Source organism: Rhea americana, unplaced genomic scaffold (assembly GCF_003343005.1).
Source record: "Rhea americana isolate MKP2758 unplaced genomic scaffold, rheAme1 scaffold_119, whole genome shotgun sequence".
Taxonomy (NCBI): domain Eukaryota; kingdom Metazoa; phylum Chordata; class Aves; order Rheiformes; family Rheidae; genus Rhea; species Rhea americana.
The window spans coordinates 1127075-1138931 of record NW_028185250.1 but is presented as its reverse complement, the minus strand read 5'-3'; the positions used below and the strand labels follow the sequence as shown (position 1 = coordinate 1138931).

General features: G+C 43.2%; 1 protein-coding gene across 3 annotated transcripts in view; it reads right to left on the bottom strand.

The window, feature by feature from the left end:
* Nucleotides 1-6: 6 nt before the first annotated feature.
* CMTR1 (cap methyltransferase 1) overlaps nucleotides 7-11857 on the bottom strand; it is a 29588-nt gene continuing 17737 nt past the window's right edge. For 2 of the 3 annotated variants that reach the window (XM_085320509.1, XM_085320518.1), the window contains exons 12-24: nucleotides 11652-11784; nucleotides 10840-11019; nucleotides 10359-10415; nucleotides 9468-9525; nucleotides 8711-8779; nucleotides 8404-8535; nucleotides 7862-7984; nucleotides 7085-7176; nucleotides 6544-6612; nucleotides 5350-5397; nucleotides 4631-4743; nucleotides 3976-4084; nucleotides 7-2100 (exon numbers count right to left, since the gene is read on the bottom strand). In XM_085320509.1, the coding sequence (XP_085176635.1) occupies nucleotides 1968-2100; nucleotides 3976-4084; nucleotides 4631-4743; nucleotides 5350-5397; nucleotides 6544-6612; nucleotides 7085-7176; nucleotides 7862-7984; nucleotides 8404-8535; nucleotides 8711-8779; nucleotides 9468-9525; nucleotides 10359-10415; nucleotides 10840-11019; nucleotides 11652-11784 (1316 nt within the window). In that variant the 3' untranslated portion in view covers nucleotides 7-1967. The remainder of the gene's footprint in view (nucleotides 2101-3975; nucleotides 4085-4630; nucleotides 4744-5349; nucleotides 5398-6543; nucleotides 6613-7084; nucleotides 7177-7861; nucleotides 7985-8403; nucleotides 8536-8710; nucleotides 8780-9467; nucleotides 9526-10358; nucleotides 10416-10839; nucleotides 11020-11651; nucleotides 11785-11857) is intronic. The other variant, XM_085320524.1, reaches the window with a different exon arrangement.

Sequence of the window (11857 nt, the reverse complement as noted above, 5' to 3'; positions counted from 1 at the left end):
AAAAACACTTTGGCTCACTTCACTACTTTTTGGCTGGAGTTTGAACAGAAATAGAATACTCTTCTGCGCAATATTCAGGGCTACCAATTTGTAACCTAACCTTTCACTGACACCCAGCTTTACCTTCTCCAGTTTCCACACACCAACAGACCACGCCAGCTTCTGTGCTGCTCCCCTAGAGAACTAATGCACAGGTACATGGACACAATTTGTTTGWGAAGACATGGAAGTGCTCCAAGCTCAGAGAGCAGAGCGCACTCACATTGACAGGATGACATTCAGTGTGTGCAGAGTCAGCACAAAAACTATGCATAACATCGAACATTAGAGAGTAAAGGTGGGACTTCACAACATTCTGTTTTTGATCAGGCCTCTTTGTGAGGGGCACAATGCAGCCATGCACCTGTACTCCTGCAAGAGCCAAACCTTCTGTGTCTCATTAATACCCAGCTTGTTCAAATCCTACATGTGAAGATAGGGAAAAAGAAAGAAGAATCTAAACAACTACTATAGTTTCTGGGAAAACTATAGTTTTCTTTAAGGCACAGTTCAGGCAACCCCTAAATAAGTTTCCTCCCTACTGCCAACCTGTGTTTAAGAGGTGGGGATGAGGAAGGTAGCAACTTCGCTGTCTTGCCCAAAGCAGTCAACTGTGTGTTATCTTCTGATTTATACGGAAGACCTGGCAAAAGCCACATGGAAGCCAGAAGTGAAGGTAAAACATGCAACAGAAGACAATTGAGCCCAGCACAGAAGTGCATGAAGAAGTCTGTTGACACATAATCATGCTGAGAGTCATGGCTCTGTGTCTTCACACTCCAGATGCAGCTCCAGGGTCAGATCAGACATGGAGGGTTTCAAAGACCACTCTGACATTTAAAAAGGAAAGTCTAATATCATTTCCAGTGGATATACTCAGGTGATAGGATTTCTTCTTAATAACCAACAAGGTCAAAAGTCAAGATCTCACTTCATCAAAGCCCTAGGTCTCTATGTTAAAGTCAGATGTTCCCATCATTTCCTCTAAAGATCTCCAGTGTCACAAACTTCTTGCATCTTYCCTCCCACATCTGCTTTCCTCCCTGAAGAAATGGGTAACAGTACCAAGTACTGAGTACCAAGAAAATCAAAGCACTTCGGTCTCAGAAGTACCATGAGGCTTAGACATGTTCACAAGTTAACACCAGGCTGGTGGCTCAGGGTCAGTCATGGACCTGGAGAGGGGAAGTCCTTGTCACAACAGCTTCTAGAGGTCTGAGAAGACCCTGACACCCTACATATCAAAATCACGCCAGGAACTCTGCTTTTATCACCTGGGTTGGCTTTTGTTCACCAGGATACCATCACATAGGAATTGCCTGTGGTCACCCAAGTGCCTTGACAGCGTAAGTGCTGGAGACACCAACAAGAATACATACTTGTGTCCCAAAGCTAGCATTCCCTAATGAGTTATACCCACCACTGGGTAGCAAATGCCCTTGACAAGGCCAAGGATACAGACAGCTGCAAGAAACAACACAGGGTGCTCAAATGTGCTGTTCCCCAGCTCTATCACCATTCTCTGCTCCTTCCCACACTGCCAAGGAAGCACATCACCTCTGGAGAGTTCTGGTACWCAGAGCTCCACAAACCTAGCTGAATGTTTGAACAGGAACAAGGAAAGCTGCCAGTCCCTTGGCCTTATGCATGCAGTAGGTCAGGACAAAAGAGCATTAGGCCTTAGCTCCAGGAGTCTCCATGGGTACTCCTGCAGCAGGCACTACCTGAACCACACACTTACATACACGGCTATCCCAGGCTAGAGCTTTGTCCTATGCCTTCTGCATTACCACCCCTGGTTAGACCATCTCCAGGAGATCAGCTCTGGAGAAGACCAGGGCCAAGTTGTGGAGTCTCTTCAGTCCAGCCAGTCCTGAAGAATCCAAGCGAGGCTCAGCACCCCCCTACACCCCTCCTGAGTGCAGAGGTCAGGGGTAGTGTGCTTGGATGAAAGACAGGACATCATCCTTCGACAGCTTCTCTGGATCTTGCCTTTTCTGAGAGTCATGCACTTTGACACCTTCCCCCCACTCCCAGAAGAGGCGGCTGTAATGGCAGACACTGTGGGCAGAGAGGAGAACAACATTAGTGTGGCAAAGGGAAGGAAATAGGAAAACACTGTCATAGCCCCAAAGCGCATTACAAAGATGCCGTGACAATGACAACTTTGACCAGAAGGCCATTACATTCATTCACCTGAAAAGCTCTACAGTTTTTAAGGTACAAAAACTTCCAGGCCTAAGAGATTTCCATAGAAACAAACAAGCTGCATTCAAGATGGTCAGTTTAGTATTTGCTAGAAGGAAACAGGTCATTAGGGAAAAYCTTCCTCCCTTCCCACAAAGGTTTTCAGAAGATGAAATTCAGAGAATGTTATTGCAATGAAAAGACCTTAATGAAGAACTTAGAAAGTCTGACAACAGCAACAAGCTGCAATCTGATCACTTACTCACCATAAACTTTAACTAGAGTCCAGTAATACCTGTCTTATGAAGCTTAGCAAATGAACAGAATTTCATGCTGTACAAAAAGCACCTGGGATAACCCTTTCTTTCCCCAAACAATCTGACCAGGCCCCACTTGGCTGATGAGACTTTGGTCATATAACACCACTTCTCACTCCATCCATCAAGCATGGCCTTCCCTCAGTGCATCAGCATAGTCCCATCCATAATGAAAACAGAGCTGCTAATTATTGCTACTGACACAGCAGCCTTTAGTTTTGTACAATTACTGATGCTTAACATTCACATAGCTTATTTAGTGCTACTGTTCTAACAAAGCAGTATTAGCAAAGTGACAAGAGCACATGTCAGTAGCTAATTGCACACACATTAGTACTCACTAATGACAATAGAATACATCCCTTCTAGAGTCCCACACAAACCTTCCCCATCCTCATCCATTCACGCTGGTCTACTTTTGAGAAGAGTGTACAGGCAGAACTAACCCCATCCTAAGGCATGGAGGAAACAAGCACCATGTGCCACTACTTTTGTAGTTCTCTTCTTCTATTTAGCTGGTTAAAGGAAGCTTACAGATTCTTCAGATCACTTCTTTAAGCTAGAGAAGGAGATTCAGAGTGGGAGATCAGCACCCCTATTTCACATGAACATCTCCTTCAGAGGCACAGTCAGGGAGGGAAGAAAAGGAGGCGGGGGGGAAAACAATCTTTGGAGACCACCTGAGGCAAGGTGTCCAGAGCATCTCCACTCAGGAACACTAGGCTGCTAAATGGACTCAAAACTTGCTGTCCTTCAGTGGCCTTGGCCTAGCACACGATAGATAGAGATTGGTTTCAGCAGCTGCAGTGTTAATGACTGTCTAATGACCATCCTTCCTCATCCTCTCCTAAGGAACTGCTGCTACTTTTTTCCTCACTTTCTCAACTCCCAGCTAGCTATAGCTTATTCCAGAGCCTAGCCTAAATGAACTGAGATTTGCTTTTAAGTTAGCAACTTCCAACCAAGCATCTTAAGACACTTCACAGTTGCCAGACTCAACTTCCTTTTCTGTGGGTGCAGGGAGGCTCAATAACTTGCTACAGATAGGGAAATGAAAAGGGAAATGGAAGTTGTGAGAAGGTGCGTTACTCATAGCAAGCAATGGCAAAATCCATCAGAAATCAGCAGTGTCCTAAAACTCCAAGAAGATAGCAGCTTCTGCAGCACACTCTGCTGGTGACCAAGCTGTGCTTGCACTGAAAACGATTACAAGAACAGAGTGCAGCCAGCCTGAACTCCCTTCCAAGTCCTCAGAAAAAAGGTCTAGAGAGGCACTGACAGTCAGGAGTTTTTCCATCACTTGACAATACTACCTTAAGACCTAAGCACTGGTCTGTTGGTGAGAAAGAGGCAGTATACATGGGATGCTGGAACACTTGTGAAATATCCTTCCATAGCCTCAGCTCTGGCAAATACTGGGGCTTGTACTCACTGAAAGGGTGCAATGGATTCAGAAGGGAGATCRTATGTTGAATTCTTTGTTATCTTGTTGAAGAAGAATTTCCTCCTGGATTTTTTGCTGTATGCCATTGTCCAGGGATCTTGGGAAAAAAACACAGGCACAAGATAGAAAATGGAATKGGGGGAGGGGAGGGAAGCACACCATAAACACATATAACGAGAGCAGGAAGGAGCAATCTGTAAGAATATATTGTGATCCCTCTCTTTTTCCTTTTCCTTTCCCTCTCCACCAAAGGACCTGCTTTGCAAGCTGTTCTCTATTCACTAAGAAAATTCCCTACTCCCTGCATTTAAGGGACATTTAAGTAGGATATTTTCATTTACTATTATTTTGGAAAATACCTTCTTGGTGAAGGAATATGAACTCAAAAATGTCATGAGTCATGTAAACAAATGGAATTCCCCATACAGTAACTAAACAAACCACAATAGAAAAACTTACCACAAAAAAATCTAAATCTTATCCCAATCCAAGTTATCCTCATTTCAAACAGATGAAACCAGTCTCTAGCTACTGAATACTCCCATTAATTTTTATCAAGTTACAACAAGAGCAAGTCTGGTCACTGCTTTTCACTTGAAAATAAGGAGAACAGGAAAATGAGAGCAGGAGACTCTCTTCCTACCATTCACAGTCCGTACGATGTATAGTCCCGTGGGCACAAAGTGCCGGTCATCTCGGCCTGTGTAGGATAGCCGGGGCATTCCCCCAGAACTCTTGATGACTTTCATCTCTAACCTGAATGTTGAGAGAAGGCAGTGAAAGAGATTGCCAAACACAGCATCTCTTGTTTCTTCCTTCACTGTCATCTTGCACACAAAATGCACCTGCACGCTCTCACCAGAGTGTCACAGTGAAAACTGACAGCACTGCATATGACAGGACAAATTAACGCATCTCTAGACAACTCATACTTTAAAAAGCTAGAAATCTCCATATAAACAGGCAGAAAGTCAAGTGGTGGAATGAAGGATCTGTGATGATTTACCATACTTGATCCAAATGAGGCTGCCATTTCAGGTAAAAACTCTTAATCTTTCAAGCCACTGGCACTTCTGTACACAAACTCAAGTGAAGCTTTCTTCTCTCATACATCAAGGGAAAAGACAAAGAATCCCTGGTGACAAGAGCTAAAAAAGATACTGCTCCTGCTACTGTTAACCATACTGGTCACATCTGCGCATTAGAATTCAGCAGGATGATTCTTTGAACCAAACACCTCACAAACAGCAGCTATCAGCTGTAAAATCTCTTACCCCAGGGACCCACAAGCATATCCCTCCCACTCTTGTGGCTGAAGTCTTCAGTATGCCCTGAAGTGTCTCCTTTGTGCTGGTCACTTACCTCACAAAAATCTTCTCCATCTCCTCCAATCTGTACACTTCCTTCACTCTGGAAAAGCAAAAGCATGATGGTTAAAGAGTCTGAATTGTCCTCCTTTTCTCTCCCAGCTACTGGGAGCAGCCAAACAATACATTTTGTACARCATAAGGTGGTCAAGCTTGACTAAGATTCACCTTCCTCCTCAGTCTTATGCCCCAGTGCCTTGTTTCTCCTGACTTGAGAAAACCTGACACCTGCACACTCACAGCTGAGTTGCTGTAAGCAGTWTACAAATGTCCTCATGGCTAAAGAAGCTCCATATTTTTACCTCAGGCTAACTATAGAGAAGAAGAACAGTCTAAGCCAATCACTTTTTGCTTTCTCACAAGGTAAATCCATCTAGATCAGCCCCAGACAGGAGATACAGTTCTGGCTTTGGCACGCTGGCCTCACAGTAAAACTAAACAGCCTAATCTTTGCCGTGATTATCCTCAGGGATACCTCAAACTCATTAGTAACCCTGAGGTATAAAAACACATTTTTTTTTTATGATAAAAGATAAGTTGGAATCATCATTCAATGATCATGTCAATCTGCTTTTATTTTTATCGTTCTGAGACACACAAAGATAATCAGAAAATTTCAAAAACACTGCCTCTGACCAGAGCTTATCTCACGACATCACAGCACTTCTAGCTAGACTGATAGTCTTCTGAGATGAAAACTATTTTGTATGCAATATCTACCTGATATCCACCACAACAATGCTCTGATATTCCATCACAGTAGAAATAACAGGATGAAAAGTCAGAAGGCAACCAAAGCTGAAGCCTCTTGTCAGAACTTTCTTGGGATTATAACTAAAGCCTTCTCCTTAGATTAACTCTGTGGAGATTGCAATTTCTAAAGAGGACTTCATTTATCTACTAAGAATAATTAAGCTAACTGGGTGCTAGAGCTACTATAGCATGCATTTGAGACTGACATCAGCCACTGCATCTCTGATGAAGGTATGATTGCCTGATACCTGAAAAGAGGGGACAATGCCTCTATAAACATTATCTAAGATACCTAAAGACTCTTTAGCCTCTTCCCAGTGAAGAGGCTGAAATTCATTGTTCTGTTACAAAGTTCAACTCCTTCAGCTCCTCATCTTTATCCTTGAACATGCTGAGACCAAAGCATTACAGGCTGAGGGAAGGAGTCACCACTCACCGAACAGGGTTCATATCTGGCCGGCTAGGTTTAGAAACAGCTTTGACAAACTTCTCCGCAAGYTGAATCCTGAAACAAAATGGAAAGAGAATCCTGCAGTTTAAGGTAATGGATCCAGCCAAACAACTGATACACCCTCATACATGCAGATACACTGACTCTACCAGGAACCAAAAGGGTATTGAACAACATCTTTCTCACCCTGCCCCCYGCCCCATTCAGTGCCCAGTGAAAATGGTTATTATTCAGTAAAAATAGGTTTCCGTAGCTCCTCCACAAACTCATGTGCTGCTGAATACATTACATTCATACATCAACAGGAAAGCAGGACTGACAGAGACATCATGCCTCTGAGGAAGGAAATAACAAGGTTCCTCCCTTCTCAGCCAGTCACCAGCTATGTTCATTCATATTCCCAGGATGATCAGTTCACCCAGACTCTGCCTGACTCACCTCAGACCCCAGGAAACTAGGCCTGCCCTAATACACAGAGAAGGTACAGATGCTCCACAAGAAAGAAGCTTCTCCAGAGCCTACATACCTCTGGTTGAAGTGCTGCTTTCGAACATCATTGCCATTTAGCACCAAGACATCCAGGATGTGGATGGCACTGATTTTTCGCTGGGCTTTCCCCTAGGAGGGCAATACAGAGACTTACTGCTCAGACTGTCCATTGCTATTTCAGTTTTGTTTTGTAGTCCACTTTTTGTCAGTATATTATTCTCTTCTAGCAAGAAAGCACTTCTTCAGATATTAGAAGTACAGCAAATTCCCTCCAGTCAGTGGTACAGTAACGTGCCATCCTTCAAGAACCGCTGTGGTTCATCTACACAGTTGCAGCTCAGGGGAGGCAAAGACAACAGGGCCACAAGTGCCTGAAGGCACAGTCACCATCTCCCCAGAACAAGTGCCTCATCAGGTACCTCAGTACAAAACAGTGCAGTGTACCATCATCACCTGAGGTGCCAGAGGACAGTAAACACCCCAGCAGCAGCGCCTTATGCTCCAGGATCTTTTCCTAAAGCCTGCAATCGCTACCTAGCAGTTATGCACCCAAAAAGTCACAGAACACATTAACTTTTGTTAACAATGCCATCTCTTGCTGCACTTAGGACAAAAACAAGTCATCTCCAAAGCAAGTTTAAAATTATGTTTAAAATCATCTCTATAGCCCTAGCTAAWAATCAAAAATGGTTTCATACACAGAAATGTTGTACCTGCACAAATGGAACAATTATTCTACAGTACCCTACAGAGAATGAGTGAAACTGTTGATTACATTGTCAGATCCTTGGTGAGGCAGAGAGTAACTTCCTACCTCTCCTTTCAGTTCATGAACAATCTCCACAGAGAGAAGAGTATCTCGTGGCAGCTCAGTTTTCAAGTCCAGCTTTGTCCAGCGATCTGACTGGCGACCATCCCAGGTGTAGATCTGTGATTTCTGTGTGCAGAAGGCAGTCAGATTCAGCCAAGGTTTCATGGAAGGAGTAGAGGAGGAGAGAGCTCCAATTTTAAAATTAAATCTGGAGCAGACTTTCTTGTCCTAGGCTGTCAGAGGTAGTTTCTTTGTGGGAAGTTTTAAGGAAGAACTTTAATCTCTACACTAAAGGAGCAAAACCTTTATTCTGATCTGTCAGTGACTTTTCATACCCAGAATCAGAAAGAGAGATTTTTTAAAAGGACACTAAAGACAATTAGAGGCACTAGTGAGCATACAGCTCTCCCTATAGGCTGGGATTAGAAAAACAGAGTTAATTAGTTTGAAAAGCAGTGAGGGATGGATCTGCAAGGCAGAATAATAGCACTGAAATGAACCACCAAAACTGCCTGCTGTGAAGTCTGACTGTTCTCAGCACTTACCCCTAGCCCTAAGAGAAACTTCTGCTCACTTCCAGACACCATACACCGGTAATCTAACACTTGGCGGATCTTTTCCAGTGTACTGGAATTGAGAGGAGTAGGCTTGTAACTGAAGATATCAATATCTGTGTCCTGAAGAGCAAAGTATGGGAGAAGCAAGTTAGACACAGTCCAATAACAAGTAGATAAATGGAATTTCTACATAAACTGATAATACAGGTCTAGCTTCTTCATCTCTTAATTTCTACAGCAAAAAGGTCTATTTGTATGAAAGGATTCAGAACAAGCTTCCAGGTTAAGGTCTCACCTGGATCAGCTCAAAGAACTTGGACTTGGGATCTGAAGATGAGGGAGCAACACGGGCCTGATCAGGAATCTGGGGGAAAAAAAAAATCCAAATGATTGGTAATAAGTGTTGCATGTTCATAGAAACCTTTGTGTTCCTACAGAATACTGTGCCCCCTGAAACTCCTGCTCTTAGGACTCTGCGTGTTAGAAGGCCCACCTGACAAAGAAAAGGCCTAACATACTGCAAACTTAATACAGTTATATCATGTCACAGGAAACAATAGGCAATTTTAAAAGGGTTCAGGTTATATATTTTATTCCATGTGTGTTTTGGAAAGTTTCAAATGCTATGTGAAGAAAACATGTACTAATTGAAACAGCACCTCCACAGTAATGAAATACTGTTTCATCTAGGACATAAAATTAGCCCATGAAACTGACTGCTGTGTGATCTCACTGCAGTCAGAGGATCAGGAATGAAAACTGCAGACCCACAAAGCCACTAGCTGCTGAGTTTGTTGTGTACACCATGAAATATCCTCAACAGCAGCACAACAGAATAATCAGAAGGCTGTTCACTTAAGCCATTCACATAACCTCTAAGCAACATCATGTTTACTTACTTGAACAGCTTCAAGAGCTCTCTGATTTTTCCAGAGGACACCATTAAACATATCAAACCCCTGGCTAGAAATTCCTTTCTGTACTCCAGCTCCTTCCTTATTTCACCATAGCAAGGACACCTTCACAGCCTCCCAGATTAGCAGCCTACTTACCCCCCATAGCTGGAGACACTCTTTTCGGATTTCAGCCTGCCGTGGCTCAACCAATGTCCTTAAGAGAAAGCCAGCACACAGTTAAAACAGTGAACCCTCTTTAGTCTTGCAGTGTTAACATATCCCAGCCCTACCAGTCTGCATCTTAAGAGTATCTGGCTTGGTCAGACACGTACAGTGTTCATTAACAGGTTACATTCAAAACAGGATGTTCCCACCTGCCCCAAGTCTAGCTTTGTTTCATGGTCTGTGCTACCGTTAGCAGCCTCTTCTCTGTCTCAAGAATGGACTACGGAGACATTAATATTCTCAAAGTGATGTATTGGTATGAACTTACCTCAGTCTCCAAGAGCTTAGAAGCAGGATACATAGCCCTATTTACAAGCAACAATGTCCTCTTTGGCATCACACAGAATGGTCTCAGTGTTAGGATTAACTCTTAGATGACTCCTGGCTCCCAGGCTCATTCAGTTTTCTACTACATATTCTCTCTGAATGATGCCTGAACAATAAGTTATGACAGAGAAATGCCTATATATTGCAGTGATTTAGGTAATTCCAGGTATRTAACTTAGACGCTCTGAATTGTCCCCAGAAAATGAAGAGCTACGAAACACAGTTAACTGAGRTGGTTACAATAGAATTGAAAATACCAGCCAGGAGTTGCTTTTCTGCTCAGATTCCTGTAAAGTAGTAGGCCCACTTCTGGTAACTGGAAAGCATGCCAATCCACAAAAGCCTTCTTAAAAAGGGTGGTACTAGACAATCAATTTTCAAGATGCCTTAAGCTACCCACATGTTTCAGGGAGCAACTCAGAGACAAATTGACAAAACAATTCATTTATAGTAGGTTAACTCAACCCTCATCCAAAGTAAGGGGAATATACTCACGTGTCTTGAACAAAGGCACGAATTTTGGCTAGTGCCTTGATCTGAACTTTGCAGTGGCTGAAAGAGAAGACAGTTTTAAGTCATGGAACAAGTTAATCACCACCAAGACTGTTTTACTGTTCAAAACAAGGAATAGTGTTGGAGCACCAGGAGGAAGTCTGACTAATCCTCAAAGCAGTATTGGATCATCATAGTCCAATATTAATCAAAGTGACTGGAAGGCCATACTAAAGAACTAGGCAGTAGCTTTCTTTCCATTCTGCACAAGAGGACAGCCTACAGAGGCCAAGCAGTCACTAAAGTATAAAGCATTTGTCTCTGCAGAGGGTCAGACTCTGCTCTGTCAAACCTCTTAGGGAGCAAAACTAGAGCCATCTAACAGCAATCAACAAGTACCTCCAAGAGTGTAAGCAGTTACAAGTGAAAGCCATGTTAGCTGACCTACTCCAGCCAGTGGCTCTACTCGCCCATGGACACTCACTTTTCATTAGAGCGAACAATGTAATCATAGAAATCTTGGTTGCCTTTGATCACGTTCAATGGAACGACTAGATTTACATCCACGTCTGAGTTGCGCAGCTGGTTGAGTCTGATGTTCACCATGAAGAGGTAATCCCGCACACCATCAATCCCTAGCTTTAATCCTTTGCATATCACGTACCTGCGGAACAAGTCAAAAAGATCATGCGAGTTCACTCTGCTACACAGCCAACTTTCCTGCCACACTCCCAACTGTTAGGGGAGCTTTGGTTTCCCAAATCCCAGGAATTCTTCCCCCCTGGGTTCCCCCAGTAAGAGGTAGTCTCACCTACCACAAAATCCTTATGCATCATTTTCTACTCTCTGAAAAGATTGGGAAACTCAATCCTATTCAAAAACCTAACAGATCTTCCTAAAGTAGTAAATCAACTCAGATAAACTTGACAATTAAAAAAAAAGAGGTACAATAACACACATAATATGCTCTAGCTTCACTGAAACCTTAGTGGTTTCATGCAAAACAAAGTTGTTATATATTCAGGTCCACTGCTCTTCCCCCAGAGAGAAGTCAGTAGAGGCAGGAAAAGACCACAATAATTTGGTGAGCATCTTCTTTACCTTGTCAACCACCATCATTTGCTAAGCATCTAAAATGTTTCCTCCTCCAAGAGAAAATGAGTGAGATCACCGAATTTCCACTAAGCTGACCTAAATCCACTTATCACAGCATTAAAAAAAGGGGGGGGGGACACCCCACCACACACACCAGCCCACAGGGTTTCTTTAGTAATCCTTCATGCGCTACAGTCTTACCTCTCTGAGTTCGCAGGACGGCTTGTCACAGGTTTAAAGATGCAAATTTGCTCAAAGCAGCAGTACAGCAGATAGATAAGTCCCACACTGAATGGGGTAAAGAGGTCAAAGGTTTTGCAGACAAAATGTCCTCCTGGGGTGAAGAGAAGAAGCACATCAAGATTATGAGGAAACAAGGCACCTCCACAACTTTTTCTCCCTCAGAA